The 18,379-nt window shown below is 43.5% G+C and overlaps 2 protein-coding genes and 2 pseudogenes across 4 annotated transcripts; 3 read left to right on the forward strand and 1 right to left on the reverse strand.

Moving 5' to 3' along the window:
- The first annotated feature begins 249 nt into the window (after positions 1 to 249).
- Positions 250 to 3,107, forward strand: LOC147456037 (uncharacterized). 3 transcript variants are annotated; one of them, XM_086514614.1, is made up of 10 exons: positions 250 to 1,071; positions 1,150 to 1,249; positions 1,369 to 1,520; positions 1,605 to 1,700; positions 1,787 to 1,849; positions 1,930 to 1,998; positions 2,086 to 2,188; positions 2,307 to 2,378; positions 2,466 to 2,554; positions 2,674 to 3,107. In XM_086514614.1, the coding sequence occupies exons 1-10, from the start codon at positions 799 to 801 to the stop codon at positions 2,788 to 2,790; spliced, it is 1,134 nt and encodes a 377-aa protein (XP_086370740.1). In that variant the 5' UTR covers positions 250 to 798; the 3' UTR covers positions 2,791 to 3,107. The 3 variants fall into 3 exon arrangements, with proteins under 3 accessions (XP_086370740.1, XP_086370739.1, XP_086370741.1); XM_086514613.1 differs by having other exon boundaries at positions 252 to 1,071; positions 2,691 to 3,107; XM_086514615.1 differs by having other exon boundaries at positions 253 to 1,071; positions 1,155 to 1,249; positions 2,691 to 3,107.
- Positions 3,108 to 7,350: 4,243 nt separating this feature from the next.
- LOC147456038 (tropinone reductase homolog At5g06060 pseudogene) lies at positions 7,351 to 8,216 on the forward strand (annotated as a pseudogene).
- A 449-nt stretch (positions 8,217 to 8,665) lies between these two features.
- Positions 8,666 to 9,350, forward strand: LOC147456039 (uncharacterized). The gene is made up of 2 exons (XM_086513796.1): positions 8,666 to 8,749; positions 9,024 to 9,350. The coding sequence occupies exons 1-2, from the start codon at positions 8,666 to 8,668 to the stop codon at positions 9,348 to 9,350; spliced, it is 411 nt and encodes a 136-aa protein (XP_086369922.1).
- A 7,035-nt stretch (positions 9,351 to 16,385) lies between these two features.
- Positions 16,386 to 18,016, reverse strand: LOC147456040 (uncharacterized; annotated as a pseudogene).
- Between the last annotated feature and the right edge of the window lie 363 nt (positions 18,017 to 18,379).

Below are 18,379 nucleotides of genomic sequence, written 5' to 3' on the forward strand. Positions count from 1 at the left end.
GCAGGCTGGTGTGTAAAGCACGCCCGGCCACCCCCAAACTCGGGCGAGCGCCTTCCCATTAGTGTGTAAACGTCTTCAGTATGGTCCATCTATTTTGCAAACTTTTTTTTGGGGTTTTGGGGGGGGGGGGGGGGGGCTCAATAAAAGAATCAAAGATATTCGAAAGATAGGATAAGGGGATTGCACAATTACGAGATTACGCATATTTTTGAGAGTGATTTTCAAACCTGATCGCAATTTCATAGGCGAGGTGGGCACACTCACCAGATATCGTCTTCCACACCCACTTCTGTTGCTCGCTGCGAGCCACACAACTGTCCCTATTCCACGCAACACTTGTGCCACTTACTTCCATTGCAGCTTTTGGGGCCGCGCCATAGCTGCCTGGAGACCTCTTTCTTCTCCAATATAAAGCCTCCCCCAACAGCAAGTTGTGTCAGAGTCGTTTAAAGGCCTCTGTCAGAGGACCCGAGTTCGATACAGAAGTTTTCGTGCCGGAACGAAGAGCCTCAACTGTGGAAAACACGCAGTGAAGTTGCGAAAGGGCTCCGCTAATTCTGATTAATTTGATATACTTCCCCTGAGAATTTCCATCGTGGAGAGCCTGATTTTCCTTGCCGCTCTCCTCATCACTCACCCCAAAGCGCGACCTGTCTTTAATGTAGCCATGCCTTCAGACTTGCGCACATATTGCAGGACTGCACGCCGGCAATACAATTATTGTGCCATTGCCCACTTTTAGAGATTTATCTCTTTACCAACTGTGTATCAATTTTACTTAGGGGGCACATTCCCATTATGGCGCAAGCATCCTTTGTACTATCCAGGACGGCAGCAGCTGTCTCCTCATTGGGTGAAGTGATTGCATCTAGGTGTCTCCAGGGATGCTCTTCTATGCGGCATAGTTTGGGTTCGAGTGTGGAAACTTTCGGCTTGTCCAGCTCTGCTAATACCTCGTATCCTAGTGACCGACCATATCATCCATTGCGAGTGACAGCTCTTCAAAGGAGAGCATCTGATGATGGACCAAAAGTTGGAAAGCTTGGCTCAACAGACCTCCCCGCATTTCAGGTGCGGTGCTTAATGTTTTTCTGGGTTCACATTCAATGCTTGTCTGTTTGTTTTTCTCATTGGAAATGGATTTGGCAGAGCAGAGCTTGGCTAAGTAGTAATGCTGTGAGTGATGTTGATGAGAGTGATCCCCTCTGGGAGCAGATTGGTGCTGGATTGCGGATCACTTACGCTGCGGGTAAGCTGGTGCAGTGGTAGTAGGCAGTCCTTTCGTTTCTGCTGTCACTGTACATCTTCCCAAAAGGTCTGAGACCAGTCGTTGGCACTAGATTGATACATGTGGCACATTTTATGCAGGTGTATATCTTGTCATGGCCCTAGCAGGACAGGCCATATGCCATTTTGCTGGGTTGGATAAGTCTGGGGGATTTGAGATGTGTCCAGACGTGGCCATGCAAGGGTTGGGCTTTGCAATCCCTCCTATGTTGGCTCTTCTGTTCATTTTAGATGTGAGTGAGCACATTTCTGATCTTGGAAGTAGTAGCTTTATGCATCCTTCCACTTACCGAGTACATGTTATGGTGGTTATTCAGGATGAAGTGGTGAAGAAATCCCCTGCTGCTAGGGCAATCCGCGATGTTGAGGACGAGGAGCTGATGACATTCTTTGTTGGAATGTCTCCCTGGCAGGTAAGGCGTTGCAATTGGCTGTGGATTACATGCTTTCATGTATTGTAGGTTTATATTCAAGTGACTCGGTTCCTCTCCGTGTTTAGCTTCTGTTTGTAGTCACGATGGACGCTGTTGCAGAGGAGCTGTTTTTCAGGATTGCAATTCAGGTAAGAGTCGGGTAACAATGTGCATCAGCTTTCAGCCATGAGTCCTTGTCACTGATATCTCAGTGTCTTGTGATTGACAGGGTGGAATTGCGCATATGTTTTTGAGTGATGGAAAACTTAGTGGACCAAGTGATGGCATTGCAGCTTTGGTGAGTTATCACTGAGAGTTGGTTAGTTTGTTATGCCATGTGCCCTCGATTTTTCTTATTGTGAAGTTCATGCTTTGGGGATGGCAGACAGGAGTATTTCCTTTCTTTGCCCCGTTTGCACATGGACTTGCTGCTGTGCTGACTGCCGCTCTTACTGGTTCTATCTTATTTGTAACATCATTTCCTCAAGGTAATTTGGGTTTTAAAGAGCTGCAAAGCTCTTGTCTTTAGCTTTTGAGCTCTGCCTTGTTGAACTCTCCCATTAGTCCTTATGTACCTATTTTTAATTTACTATTTTGTGAGATCAGATCCAGCCTATGTGATCACCCGTGTCCATCGAGATCATTCATCTCCCATGGAAGTGAAGAAGAGCTTTGCAGGTATTGGGATTTTAACATGTTGAGTGTGTTAACGTGGCTTTCCACCTGTTTGTGTTTCATTCTTATTTGTGATCATTGGTGACCTAGCATGGTATGAAAGGCGACAATTAAGGAGAATATACTCTCCCCTTTTGGATTCATTGTTGGCATTGTATCTTGGATTTGAATGGCTACAGGTGAGAGCTTCCACATTCAGTAAAGGCTTATTTGCAAGGGTAGAAGGGCAATACATGTATTACATATATTGCTACATTGCACAGTCTATTCTAACTTTTGAGAACTGACATTGAACAAGGTGCTTGTGATGTACAGACCGGCAATATACTTGCTCCCATCATCACTCACATCATCTATTCGTCTGTGGTTGTGGGAAATGGACTTCGACGGATACATGATCGAAGAGAAAAGTTAAGGCAAAGGACACAGAGTTTCTGGGAGAGGGAAACAGTAGTATCTGAGTTTCGCCCTAAGGTGGAGAAGTGATTGGGCTTGGGTTGTGGGCTTCTGCTTGTGAAGTTTAGTGTATCATGTGGTGCAATGATGTTACCTAAGTTTTCGAGTATGAGTTGATATTGATAGGGAGAGGGGGGAGTCTTCTCATTCCAAGGAACTGAGCACCTGAGAATTTTATCCTCTTTTCTGGAGCTCAGCCATGGCCTTGCTATATGTATCGTATACGCTAATAATAGCAATTCCAGATGCATTTACACTGGAATCTTTGAGTCAAAATGTTCACCAGTGCTTTCTATTCTCTAAATTTGGATGGAATTTGATCACCTAAGTTTGGAAAGGGAATGTTGCAGTACAAACTTACAATGTGAATTGAGGTGATCCTGGATTGATTAGTGAACTGGTGGAAGTGAAAAGAAAAACACGAACTTCTGATGGAACTTTTAAAATGTGCGCGTGTGCGCACACGCTCATACTCAATGATAAAGGGAATGAGACACCTGCAGGTAGGGACTGAGAGCTTCACATACCCTTTACATACCACCTCTTAGGCTGACCTTTTTTTGCAAAGAAAAAAATGGAAAATTCAAGTTGAATCTTATCATTGTTGGATTCTCAGTGGTTTGTTTCATCAGACCATTGTTTTTTATTTGATATCTTGCATAAGAACCATAAGGAAAGAGTTTACAAAAGTTATGCCCTGGATCACTTCTACAATAGTTTCTATTAATATTGTTTCTTTGCACGAAAAGAAAGACATGCAAGTTGCCTACCTCGGTGAGGTTATGCAGTTCTTCCCAAAGATTTATAGTAGCCTCCTTCCATTAGTGTATCCTAGATCCATGCATTCCAAGAGGACCGTTTTCTACATATGTATGTCAATCATCTTGGCCAGTCTATATAACATCTCTTTTAAGATCCCCGGACCAACAATCTCTTGACGACCCGAAAATGAATGTGTGTTGTGCAGTATAATGACATATGCTATAACCTAGCAGACTTGACTGTTTGCATGTGTCAGGTCTGCATGCATCGTGCAGCCAATGACTGTTCTCGGGAGTTTGCCTCGTTTCTTTCAGTAAAAATAGTCCAACGCTTTCAAAGTAAGCCCTTGCAAAAACAGTTCAGAGCTTTTTGGGCAAACCCTTGTTGGACACCAGTCACCACACTCCTAGAAGAGCACTCCAAGAGACTTCATGTAGCGAGAAATCCTCATTTTGCATCTTTCTAAAACATCCTTGCCACATTCACGTTAGGCATATCCTGTAATCAACGCACTCCAAGAGAACGTCCCGGGAATGATGTTTGTCAAGATTCCATCGGTGGCATACATATCGATCAAAGCCCTGTCAAGCTCCAATAGCCGCAATCTCATCATGAACTCTCACGCGTTTGTGAAAGACTTGATCAATGCCACATGCCTTTAATGTGCAATTAGTGGAGCACATTAGTGAATGCACTTGGAGCAAGGCCTTCATACGGCTAAAATATGTCAAAAGTCGATGATGGGGTAGTGTAGTAGAGATCAAGGGGAGAGCGTGAAAAGCCAAAATAAATAATGGAATCACATTCGAAAGTTCACTTGAGATGTCTAAACTCTAGCACTCTCTCTCTCTCTCTCTCTCTCTCTCTCTCTCTTTTGCTCATAGTGGACATAAATAGTGAGACCAAGTTGATGAAGAAGCTACCATGGACACCTCAGCAGAGCAAATGATCTGTCTATTGGATACACCATTGATTTTTCTACCCTCAACTTTGTTCCTACATTAGTTGCCTTCTTGAAACTTTGAATTGTAGACTATACTAGTCCAAGAATCCCCACTCGTGAACTGTGAACACATCACATTCAAAATACTCCAAGATAATGAACTGTGGAACACATTCTCTCCTTAATTTGACCAACAATAATGGATTGGTGTGCACTCGTCCATTGTATTTAAGATATGCTTGATTGGTTCCTTGCCAAATGCATGTGCCTTAACAAAGCCGCAAAATAATCACAAAGTAGTTCCCCAAACTCGTCCTCACTTCAAAGGTGAGTGCAAGGTTTGCACCAAGCCGCTCTAGACACATTGCACAGAGGGCTTCACAATCTATCTTCCAAGCTGCTCCAAAAGCTCTCGAAACTTCTTTAAAAGAGTCTCCAAGAAAGAAGATCTCCGCTCCGTGAATTTCCACATCAAAATGCCCAAGACAATCCACCTCGAGGGGTGTCTCCTCCAATGTCCAATGGGCGCTCAAACCCACCAACTCAAAATCCTTGACGATGACCACTTGCCCCACTTGTCGGCGGCCACCGTCGTGGCTAATAAGTAGGGGACATAACTCCGCAAATGCACTTCAAAAATGCAAGATGACTAGAGGGGGGGTTACCTTCAATGGGGGGTTTCTAATCATCGAGCAAAAAAAACCGAGTCAAGATAAATCTAAGCAAATTGATACAAGATCAACAATGGTGAAAGACAAAAATTATGCCATGCACATTACTTTTACTACCACAAATCTGACACTTAAATGACAAAAAATGAGATTTTATAACCCTTATGAAAATTGAATACTCGAGACACAAGCAATCTCTTCATACTCGATAAATATATAATTCAATTCCATGTGGCATACCTCCTCTCAAAGTAGCCCACCAAAAACGTGGCACCTAGATTTTGCAAAAAAGTAACCTCATAATCTTACAATACTATCCGAGAACCTCCTAAAGCATAAACAACTCCACTTTGTAAGCAAGAAAAAACAAGTTCCTAAAGCAAGCGAAAACAAGCTCTCTCTCTCTCTCTCTCTCTCTCTCTCTCTCTCAGCTTCATAGTGCATCACCCTTGAGCGGCCCTCCCTTTCTTCTTGCTAGCTCGACACTAAAATGATGGAGGAAATGAGAGCAGTAAGGTGTGGATGCACCCGTTGCAACTACATCAATCGCACATGTAGTGGCAATGATGAAGTGATTTGCTCACTGAATGCATGATGAGCTTAAGCATACCCAACTGCCTCATGACCATCTCAACGAAATTCTTGAGGTATGATTTTTCTACTGATTGCTACCAGACTTGACAATTAATCCATGTTGAGATTTGCTAAGAACACAAGAGAAGGGCCCATTCTATGAGGCTCATGTGAAAAAGGTAGGTGATTAGTTGTTGCTTTGCTTAGTTGTGAAAAAAACAAATTTCTAAAGTCTACTTTACTCAAACAAATTTACAGACAACAACATTCTTTAAGGGAAGCTTGCAAGTGCAAATTGGGGCATGTCTGTATAGACAAGACCGTGAAATAGGAGAAATCAACCAAGGAAGCATAGTAGGTTGTCATCTCTTTTCAAATTGTTGCATCACATTGAGAGTGTTCCTTTCGAAGTTAATACTTGTGAAGGAAACTGGATATCTATGCTTGAGAGAGAAATTAATACAATCATAGTTATAGCAGAAAATATGAGTAAAACGAAATTAATTTCTTAAATTTAGCAGGTGCTTGTACAAGAAAGCTAAATTGATCGAGAGGTTAACATGTCTAGCTATCATGGATCTGATTGTTGTCTTCTAGATTTATGAACATAGCTACTGACATGCATGAGGTCTTAGACAATATTTTAGGGAGGAGTCCAAGTTAAAAGCAAAGAGGCGGTAAAAGGGTTGTGGCAAGCTCCAGTTTACTAGTTACCAAAAGTTATTGTCTCGCTTGAGTTCCCTCGCAACTTGTGTAACATTGGTTTATAAGCTATCTCTTAATTCGTTGAGACCTTCTAATTGCAAATTTTAAGGTTAAAATAAAGCTTGAATAGGTGCCTTGCAGGGACCTCCAGAAGGAAGCTTGATTTGATCATTTGGTCCTATGCCCTAGTCCCTCTAATCGTGAAAAAAAAATCCCTTGCATTGCTCGCCATCACATTGTAGGTGTCATTGTAGTAACATTCGTTGTCAACACCTCAATGTCATGCCATCTTGCCATCGTTTTCCCAAGAGGCACACAATTGAATTATCTGCCTGTCTGTGGTGCCTCTTTCTCTGCCTGTTTTTGAAAAAATAAGTATTATTTTGGTCTTGAAAGTGGTGGCAGTCCCCTGGCTTCTCTGTGTGCGTCGTAGGTGATTTTATATTAAAAAAAAAACCAACTGGATTGGTGAACCTGCTGGAACCCGCATGCCGTGCTTGACCGGCCGCGACGTGCCTTGCTGCAGCTGCGCAACGGCCTTGTACCTTTTGATGCTTTTTCACGTTTGTCACATGCTAAACCTTAATGACCTTAATAACCGACTCATCTTTCTGTACATCAGAAGGAGGCGCCGCTTCCTTCACCTACTACACAGCAGTGGGAAATGGGTGCACGGCTGATCCAAGCTCTACTTTTGGAGATGGCGTCTGCAGCCCCTGAAGCTCATAATGATACACAATCTCATGAATACTATACCACAAGCTTGCTGTGCTTTTGGAAGTTTGAAGATGGCCATGGGCTGGGTCCTGTTGCCACTGTTCATATTCTACCTAGCGGCACGGTCACCTGCGGGGTCTGATGGTCGTGCAATGGGTCGGCTGAAGCTGATTCCTGCAATAAAGCTGAAGTAGTGCAGCAGAAAGGAGCTAGATTGGTGAACCTGCTGGAACCGTTCCGCGCCGGCGCGGACTGGTTTCAGCAGGTTTCACAAGAGCAGAGTCAATATAGTGATCAGAGGCCAACAACAAAAAAGGAACGGGCAATAGTTGAAGAGCTGGCCAGTATCGGAGCGAGTGTGTACAAATGTGCACGATTAGAGGAAGAATGGGAAGCTGCTTGTTTAAATGTTAACGGATCCACCCGAGGAAGATGCTTCATCTCGGGAGCAGATAGAGGCCTTATTTCGTGATGTTTTCTCAGCCTTCAATGGAAAGCTCAATATTCTGGTGAATAATGTGGGCATGAATATAAGAAAGCCTACAACCTACTGTGGAGTACACGGCAGAAGATTTTTCTCTGATCATTTCCATGAATTTCCAGTCATCCTATCCAAAATGCTCAGCTGCCCATCTTCTTCTAGAAACATCGGAAAAGGGAAATGTTGTTTTTGTTTCATCAGTAGCAGCCTGGTGTTGTTGCAATTCGTTTTGGTTCTCTATATGTTGCAAGTAAAGGTTATATGAATCAAATATATTGCAAAGAATCTTGCCTATGAGTGGGCCAAGGATGGCATTCAAGTAACCACTTTGGCTCCCTTGTGCTTAAAAACGAGGGCTTAACAAGGCAAGCTATATGCCGGACGCCTCTAAGGCGAGTTGGAGAACCATTCAAAGTTTCCTCTGTTGCAGTGGCATTCTTCTGTCTCCCCGCTGCAGGATTTCAGAGTGGTCAATTTATCACAATCGATGGTGATATGTCTGTAAATGGCTTCTTCTCTACATATGATTGAGATTGCTGAGTATTCAATGTCCATAGAGAGAGAGAGAGAGAGAGAGAGAGAGAGAGAGAGTGATGTATTGTGCTACCATGACAATGCCACTTTCTAAAAATATTCCACTTTGTAGGTAATTTTGTAAATTTTTTTGCACCCTTCAGTTATCTCTATCTCCATGCATCATCGTGTGGGTTAACTCATAGTAGAATGGCAGCCATCAATATGGCAAAAGCTCCATGCTTTATAAATAAAGAAAAATAGTAGTAGGACAATTCCCATTGAAGTATCATTCTCTCTCATGCCATTCTTGATGTCTAAGAGTTTTCTGCAACCTATTCCCTTCCTTGCAAGATAGTACTAGACAGACAACCATAATGGGCAAATATATGTATTGTGGATACTTAACTTTGGGAAACTTTTTGATGGCTCCTATTCATACTCTCTCTACAAAGATTGACTCAAACACATGTTCAATATATGGAATGAAATGCAAGAAAGCTTTGATATTTGCTCGGATTTAGTTCGCTCGAGAAATCTCGCTCAGGCTATGGTAAGACTCCCTTCAATGGCCCAAGGGGAAATCAAAAGCCCTCAACCTGCAGCGTTTTAAAACGCGAAAGAAAGGTGGGGGTTCTATTGGTTGCCGTCGATCACATCGTTTAAAAACGCTTACGGGAGGGGGGAATTCTGCGGCGCCGCCAAGAGCATGCCTAGGTAAAGCAATATAATATTTGCATCAAATTGTGTTATATTGGTGTTTTGTACCAATCTTATTTGCTGTATGTACACATCTCTTATTTTGCTTCCTGCATGGAAATCTACAGGGATTGAAGATTAAGCAGGAGCATTTGACTGCTCTGGGCTTTGCAGATGACACCTTGGTCTTTCTCGCTGCTCAAAATCTGAAGGTCTTTAAATGTCTTTCTTATATTGGATTATTTTGTCTGGCTACTGGACTGCATTTAGATTTGGGAAATTCCTCATTGATTGATGTAAATTCTGACAACTTCTTTAGTATTGTTTGGAAGGAGCAAAGGAGTTCTCGAGACACTATCTTTAAGCATCTTGGTTACCCAATGGGACTAGATTGCTCCCAGAAACAGTTGACTGGCTGGGTTCTTGATCGAATTACTGGAAAATTGGCAGCTTGAAACTGTTCAGAATGGCCTTTGCATGTCAGATTGTGGATGATCCAGTCTATAATGGGACCTTACTTGATGTATTTTTTGCCTTTGCTGGATTGGAGTGCTAAATCTTTGCAGACATTTGAATCTGCTCTTAGGAAATTCTTTTGGGGAAATTCTGAAAAGGCATGGATTGCTTGGGATCTCATTGCTCTGCCAACAAGAATGGGGGGACTTGGATGTTTGAACTTAAAGCAACATGTCTTAGCAAAGAGGGCCTCACTAATTAAACATATGCTGGCTGCTGATACATATTGGGCTCGAATTCTGTGGGAGATGTTGGACTTGTCTGTGGTGTTCATGGCCCTTAGCATATGAATTCTTGGGATAAATTGTTCTCAATAGTTCCCGTGATTCTAGGGGGTGACACAACAAACATGGTCATTAAATCTTGGAAATTGGCTTGTGCAAGGCTGATTTGGGCTGGGAGAGCTCGATATCAAGCAATTCATTAGGAACTGAACATTTGTTTTGGAGTTTTGTCTTTAAGAAACCCCCTGCCTTGCTATTGGGAAAAAAGCCCTTGCCCTTCATAAGAAGGGCTCGAGTACCATAAAACAGTGTCTGGATTCTAACAATATTCCCCTTTCATTTAGGGTTATCAGGAGAACCTTCAGCTTTTGACTAGTGCCTACAGAGGAGTATGGGGGCAAGTCAATGCCCATATTCATAATCTTGCAGTGCCCTGCAATCAAAATGTGGAAGACAGGTTTAAAGACTAGAGCTTGCCTACCACAAGTGCAAATTGATGGACTTCTTCAACCAAGAGATTTTATGGTCAGTTGCTGCCTCAACCAAGGATCTCCCAGAGATGCAGCAAGATGTGGAAATTGAGCAGATCAGGAGAATGGTGGCTTACCAGGACTAAATCCTTATGGTAGATGCATTGTTTGCACAAGCATGAGGTGTTCTTGTGGGTGCTGACAGGAGCACTACCTACAGAGGAGCTGATGGCTAATAAGAATATGGGCAAAGGGTCATGCCAAAGATGCGATAGACTTGAGACATTTGTTTTGGAACTGTCCTATTGTGCATTCTTGGTGGATCGGCTTGTATGACAGCTGGCTTCAAGCATGGAAAATTGAAGTGACTAAGTTTAAGCTTACCTTTGGGTCTTGCAGCATGCTGATAGTGCAATGACAAATTGCTTATTGTCTTTGAGAATATGGATGCTTTCCTTTATATGGTCAGTCTGACATTTAGCAGTGTTCAACACTTCCACATACACTAGTTTCAATCTGCCATGGTCTATGATCAGGAACCGGATGATGGAGGACTTTCTAGCTTCTGATACAGGATTGGATACAGCTACACAGCTCATTATGAGCAGCAAGCTGTGATTGCTTTAAAAAATGAGTGAGAGAGAGAGAGAGAGAGAGAGAGAGAGAGAGAGAGAGAGTCTCCCGAACCAATCTTGGCAATGAATAACAGATGTACAATACAATAGGGCCTGAGGGTTGCTTGTATAGCCACCTCAGTAAATTGCCCTACCTAGACTTCGACAATTAAGTGAAATAAATCCCTAAAGGGAAAAATAAATAATGGGATCACATTGGGCAGTTCACTTGAGATGTCAAAACTCTTAACAAAATAGCCCACAGCTTCCCTATCACAACCATCTTGGGCAAGCCCTACAATCAACATGTTCTAAGTAATGGCATTCCAAAGAGCATGCCCCATCAAAAACTTTTTATGCTTTCGTGATAGTACCACATTTGGCATACATATTGACCAAAGCACATCCAAGCATAACATTTTTCTCCCGAAGTCCTTGACCAACAATCTCATTATGAATTCTCTCGCCCATGTCGATGCCTTGCATAAGGTCACAACATTTAGTCCAAGAGTCCTTGACCAACAATCTCATCATGAATTCTCTCACCCATGTCGATGCCTTGCGTAAGGTCACATGTCTTCAAGGTGCAAGCGTAAGTGATTGCATTTGGAAAAAGTTCTTCCGTTTGCATTTAGTTAAAACATCTTGCCATAGCCATGTTGGGTATATCCTCCATTCAATGCACTCCAAGAAATGACATCCCAAAGAGGATGTTCATCATCACCAACTAGTTAAAATAACTCAAAGCTTCCTTACCACAACCAACATATTCTACACTAAACATGTTCCACATGTGATGTCATTGTAGAGAGGATGCATATTCAGAACATTTCAAGCTTTGGTGAGGGCACCACATTTGGCATACATATTGACCAAAGCACACCGCCAAGCATGACATCTTTCTGCAATGCATTTGACTAGCAATCTCAAGTTTCAATGTGAATTCTCCACCCACGTGCTTGTATCTGAAGCGAGTTTTTCCTAAACATCCAACGAAAATAACACATTGCTTCCTTTTCCACAACAGTGAAAACAACACAATGCTTCCTTGTCACAACCATGTTGGGCATATCATGCAATACAAGCATTCCAAAACATAAGATTATTCATCATGTGGAAAATATCATGTTTGAAAAGATATCATATCATGCAATAAAAGCATTCCAAAACATAAGATATTCATCATGTGGAAAATATCATTCCAAAACTTAAGATATTCATCATGTGGACAATATCATGTTTGAAAAGCTAGACCACGTGGATCAATGAGGTGCCAGGTTTTTGAAAGCATTTAGATAAGTAACGTAGTAATCATCTAAGCAACGCACTCACTCTATGGTTATATATGCAAGAAGTTGATGTAAGTTGTATGGGTCAATACACCTTCTTCGCCTCAAAAGCTCTCATGGACATCCCTACTAAGGAGCACTGAAAATAGCAACCCTTCCTTTACCTGTAGCCCTGCATATGCCTACCGGCAAATCTTTTGCACACCTTCCCACTAAAGGCCATGTTAGCGAAGGAGTCCTTCACTAGGAAGGGTTGTCATTCTCTTGGTGTTCCCAGGAAGGGAAAAAGTTTGGGAGTGGGATTTGATCTTCAGCCCCAAGCGCAAAGCAATTTAATTTTTAGGCCGTTTTTGGCCTGCCCAAAGGGCAAAGGCTATAGAGACGCTCTCTCTTTTTGCCGACTAAAATAGGAAAAAAAGTTGTTGTATTTCTAAGCATTTTTTGATAGGCAAAAAATGTTGATTGGTTGGTGGAGACTGCATTAAAAACAAGGTGAGAACTCATAGTGGCCTGCAGAAAGCAAGGGAAGGTCAGTTTTTGGCGATGAGGAGGTATGTAGTGGAGTGGTCGGACCAGTAGTTGTAGTTAGTGCCGGACATGGTTTGTGACAGGTCATTGCTAACCCATACGTGGTCCAGCATAGAGTTGTGTACTGTGGTTGGATGGTGTATCAATTGGTGGAGACCGTGCTCGAGAATGAGGTTGGAAAGGGTTCTATATGTGCTGGTTTCCTCAAGTGCGTTAATGTTGAAATCTCCCATTATGATTAGTGGTCGCATGGTGCGGGTTGAATCAAGAAGATTGGAGATGCTATGCAGGAACCGTGGGAGCGATGATGTCGGTGCCCTGTAGAGTGAAATGACTGTCGCTAGGCACTTGTTGGCGCAGTGGAAAGTTGCATGGATCGTTTCAAGTGTTTGATTGATGCAGATGTGTATTTGTGTAGGTATTAGGTTGTCTTTATGCAGAATGGAGATGCCGTGTAGTTGTGTTGAGGATATGCTGCGGAAGCCTGGAATGGTTGTCGCATGTTGTTGAGTCTCTTATAGGCAGAGGACATCGGAGGCCATTAGGCTTTTTTCGTGGATGATATCATTTGCATGCTTTGCAAGGGAGACGACGTTCAGTGATTGGACAATGTAATGTGTATCTTGGTGGAGATGTAGTTGCTTTTGGACGGGGAAATAAGTTGCTTCTGTTCTCAACCTGTGGAGCTCTTTGAGGATTGACGCGTCGGTGTGAATGTTGCAGGGCAGCAAGCTCTCCATCAAATATAGATTTGCAGTGTCACGAATCTGTGTGAGAGCAGTGTATGCGAGGCCGTGAGACCTAATCCCTTTGGGGTTGAAAGCTAGTGTTTTGAGTGTAAGCCCTTGCGATTGGTGAATCGTGCGGGCCGCAGCAGGCTGAACTGGGAATTGCTTGCGTGTGAGGGTGTTGAAGTAGTTCTTGCCAATTTGGAGTTCGCGTGTGATGCGAAGAATTGGCGTCCAACTAGGCAATGTGAGTGGGTTGCAAAGATGACGGTGGTCGTACCTTTGTTTTTGCCCTATGCTAGGGTTGGTGAAATGAATCCAGAGGCATGTCGTGTCGGAGAATGTAGTGTAGAGCTTGTAGACGCCTTCTGCACCGTTGACGAGGCCTTCGGGAATGTCCAGATTTCCAGCACATAGCTCGACCACTAGGCCCGGCTTCAGACACAATGTTGCTTGGAGACCCGCAGTTTGTCTGGCATCCAATGGAGTTGCTATTGTTTTGCTGCAAGAGGCGGCACGCTTATCAATTGCTTTGAATATGTGTGGCTCACCGGGCAATTGTGCGAAGACCTTTTCATCGTGTTCATCCTTTGCATTGTTAGAGTAGAATAGGTGTGATATGGTTATGTCAGCAGGCAACTCTCTGTGGAAGGAGTTGTTAATGTATGCAAGGTCGCTGCTGGTGTGTGAGCCAGTTCTCATTCGGTTGAGCACCTCTATAAACTGTCCATCGGTTTGTCTCATTGTCATCGTTAATTCGTAGCACTTAAGGAATTCATGCCAGTACGAAGGTGCAACCGCCTCGAGAAGAGGTTGCTTGGTTGTGAATATCGAAGAGTCTTTGACTGGGCTAGCTTGGCAGAGGTCACCACAAAGTATGACATCTAGGCCACCAAAAGGTTGGTCGTGTTTTCTCTTGATGGTACGAAGACGTGAGTCGGCCAATGAGAAGACACTTGATCCTATCAAGGAGACTTCATCAAACACTACAAGCTCCAAATCTTGATAAAGTAAGGACAATACATCTAGCTTTTCTGCTCTGAGGCTTGTGTGTGTCGTAGTTATCAAAGGCAAATGTAAAGCTGAGTGTATAGTTGTACCACCAATGTTGAATTCTGCCTTGCCTGTATATGCCATCAGGAGTGCCTTAGGAAAGTCAGGATTGTGGCCCGACTTATACGTGTAGAAACGAATGAGGGCTTCGACCAGCAAGAGCAGCGTGAATGTTTTCCCAGTGCCTGCTCCACCTGTGAGGATGAGATGTATCTTTTCGGATGGCGCTATGCGTTTTTTAAGCATGACATCATCGAGGATGAGTCACTGTTGTGGGTTTAGTTTCTTTATTGATGTGTGGAAATCCTCATTGGTCATGCCAATATGTTTGGAAAAATGCAAAGCAAATGGTTTCTTCCTTGGTTGGTTTGATGGGGTGTTGATCATCACGCTGGCATTGTTGGAATCGTTCAAGGAACTTACACTTCTCGTGTTGCGTGAGGTTGTGATAGCTGCTGCGAGTCTATCAAGTGGAGCTGGTTCGACAACGAACTGTGATTCATTGTTTTTTACTGTCTCAATGTTCGAAGTGTAGACATCGATCCAAGATGAACCGTCGGGTAGGTGCTCATTCTCATGCCTTGACCACAGCAAGAAGAGAAGGCATTGTTATCTATAGTGGTTGTCAGGGTCTTTGGCTTTATTGTATCTGACGTATCGTACGATGCGTGCCCTCTACAGCAACTTATCAGGCCTGGAGGGATTTTTGGTTGTGGAAGCGAACTGGGCCAAGCACATGGCAAAGAACGAGTGTGGTCTGGAGGCATATTTGTCAATGATGGAGGGAGAGAAGATTTCTGTTGTGTCGGGGTGCATTTTTTGTAGGGTGTTCTTTTTGAGAACGAGAGCACGCTCTTCACGTGGGTTAGTATTTATGTATATGAATTCTCTAGAGGAGCTATGCAATGGAAGCGAGAGACATATGTAAGCAGCTTGCTGTGAACTAATTTGCTGTGTCTTAAGGATTGTGCTACCAACATTTCGTAGTCTCTCCAACGTTGTTGCATTGTTTGCGACACAGTGATCAACTTGTGACTTGATTGCTCCTATAATGTATTGTCCATTTTTGTCATGTATGAGGTGCAATAGCTCGCAGCTCCATGTGCATTTAGCACGAACTGTATATCTGTATTTGCTTTCCAAAGTGAAGCCATTGATTTGTTGAAGTTGTTTGTGAATATATCTCTTGGTTTGCGCTTGAGGAAAATAGTGGGTATTGAGATAGTTGCTTGCAATGCAAGCAAGTACTGTTCCATGGAGAGTTGTACTTGTTCTAGCCATTCTTCAAACGTAGGGGCATTTTGTAAATCAATTTGACTGAGTTGTTTTTCGATTTGTTGCAAGTAAAGCTTGCCTTGTCTAGCTATGTTTGCCTCAAGTATTCCTTGTCGGATAATAGTTGTGAATGGCATGGGAAAACGTGGAAATCCAAAACGGCAACTTTTGCTCTTCTTTTGGCAAGTCTTATGATGCTTGTGCTTGTAAGCTTCAGAAAGGTCATTGGGCAAGATGGATCTATCTGTGCTAATGTGGGTATCTAGAAATAATACAATATCTTGATCTGAGTGTGTTGTGAGTGATGGAGCATTTTCTAGCCACAATAAACCATGATCATGTTGGCTACCGCGACTTTGGAACTCCGTGATGAAAAAGAAGTCCCATATTTTGCCACATATGGAGGAATCAGTGCGCAACAACCGTTTCATTGCGTTGAACTTGTTGACGTAGAAACGAGAGTTGTAATGGGATCGGCACGAACGAGGCGACGTTGATATGAGCTCAGACTCTCGTGAGGCTCTTGGCTCAGCGGGACTAACTTCTCAAGTGCAGCAAGAAGCTCTTTCCATCTTCGTTCTGCGGAGGAGAACGTGACAAAAAATGTAGACGGTCCAAGTTGTTGGATCATTGCGAAGGCATTTTTTTTCATCTTTTCCTTGTAGTCAGGGGACGTGCGCAGCGCCTCGAAGTCTCTAAAGCCTAATCTTGAGTTGAGAAGCCTCTCTATGTTTGTGTCTTCTACAACCTGCCTTGCGGTTAGCACTGCACCTCCTAGCTTTCCCTTGCGCATTCACACCCAAACAGAGGAAGCAACTTGTTGTGACATGATCTTGATAGACTTGAAAAATAAATTCTCGATGTCCAGAGCGAATCTTCTATCGACGTTTAGGAGCTCCCACTTTGCGATCGCTTGATAATCTTTGGTCGCGGCCTCCCTATATCTTCTAGGGGACCCGAAGAAAAGAGTCGGGAAGCAATACTCGTCCGTGAAGATGCTCAACGGTGAAACATGAAGAATCTTGCCACTGTAGTCGACAACCTCTGCCGCACTTGTCACCCCATGAAGCATGACATCAGTCTGATCATCCTCAAGCTCAACATCGTGCGTATTGTCGTTAAGGGTATTTGCAGGAGCCATACTTAGACTGGAAAGGTGTGCAAGCCACCTGTCGTTGATGGTGACACCTTCTCGTGTGTAGAGTGGTGTGGAGAGCAACGTAGTGGTTGCACGCATTGTGAGCAAGGGTCACACAACACCGCTTAGGTAACATCTATCATACTTGAGTTTTCGTTTCATGCCCACAAGGACAGAAGCCTCATCCTCAATGAAGCGAGGCAGGACAGCCTGGCTCTTCTCCAAGTTGGTAAGCACATTGACAATACTACCTCTAAGCCCATACTGACCATCATACGTGAGTTCACGTATCTTGGCGAAGGGAATACGAATGGAGACCAAGCGTGCCTCTACGGGGTTTAGATATGACACAAAGGGAAGCGTTGGATTGAACCCTGTCTCTTGCAAGCTCCACAGGCGCTTGCTATCGCTTGTCAAGTGTTTCTTGCACTGGTTGCAGATGTACACATCCGCATAGCGTCTTCGCTTCCTTGAAGTGGATTCCGCAACTGAAGGTAGAAGCTGACGTGTTAGCTGGCGGCAGAACAGCAAGCGTCCACATTTTTCGCAGGGTGTAATGGGCTTGTCCTTGATGATTTTGTTGTATCTCTTAATTGCCTTGCTCAACCTGGCATGGGTGCGTCGTATCTGAGCACCGACAGGCCCTTCTCGTTCTTCAAGCGTGAAAGCTTGCATTTCACGGCTTGGGTTGTGTGCAACGTGTGTGGGTGTTTGGCTTGGAACATGTGGACGACCTCAATATCTGGCAAAGCCTCATGCAACAAGGATAGTTGATGTAAAGTGGCCACCTCATCTTCTTCCCATCGAACACGTGCACGGTTTGAGCACGTTGTGAAGGTGGGAAGGTATGTGATGCCGTTGCTTGTTTCGGAGAGCAGAATGCCCTTTGCAAGAAATGGTTTCGATGGAATCCCCAAGATGATTGTTCTCACGCTTCCATCTATTTTCAAATACACATTTAACCTACAAGTCACAGAGCGAGCGAAGGCCGTTAATATGTCGAGGCTAAGGGCAAGTGAGTTGGTGGATGTTGAATACAAAGACGAGAATTTTGTGACTGTCATTGCGCTAGTGGTCCCATCATTACGGAAGAAGAGGCATGCACCCGGGACAACATGTCTGTCATGCAAGAAGCTCTCAAACAAGTCGTTGAGAAAATTTGATCTAAGGTCATGCGATGCACCTGTTGAGTTTTGGAGATGGTGTAGCACGAGGAAGATGTCTAAATTGTTTGGAAACTGTGCCGCGAAAACGGTATCGACATCGTGTTCGGCCAAGAGAGTCATTGGAAAGACACACAAAGATTGTAAACATTAAGTCAACTTGTGTGTTTGTTTATGTACGTGTGTTAGAGAGAGAGAGAGAGAGAGAGAGAGAGAGAGAGAGAGAGAGTCTGTGCTTTGGAAGGTTGAAAAGATGGAGAGGAAGGAAGAGTAGAGAGCGAGTTATGGAGAGACACCACGGACTTTGTTCTGAAACGGGATATACAATGGACAAGCCAAAATTTAGTTCATCAATTGTAGAGGGATCTAGGTAAGGAAGGATAGTTATTCGTGGTGAAAGGCCAAAAGCTATTCAAATACATGCTCTCAAAACATCTAGGTTTCCAACAGAGGAGTGAAAGATATCATAGACCCATTTGTGCCAAT

This window comes from Adiantum capillus-veneris, chromosome 6 (genome assembly GCF_014529385.1).
Source record: "Adiantum capillus-veneris isolate H3 chromosome 6, ASM1452938v2, whole genome shotgun sequence".
NCBI classification, from domain to species: domain Eukaryota; kingdom Viridiplantae; phylum Streptophyta; class Polypodiopsida; order Polypodiales; family Pteridaceae; genus Adiantum; species Adiantum capillus-veneris.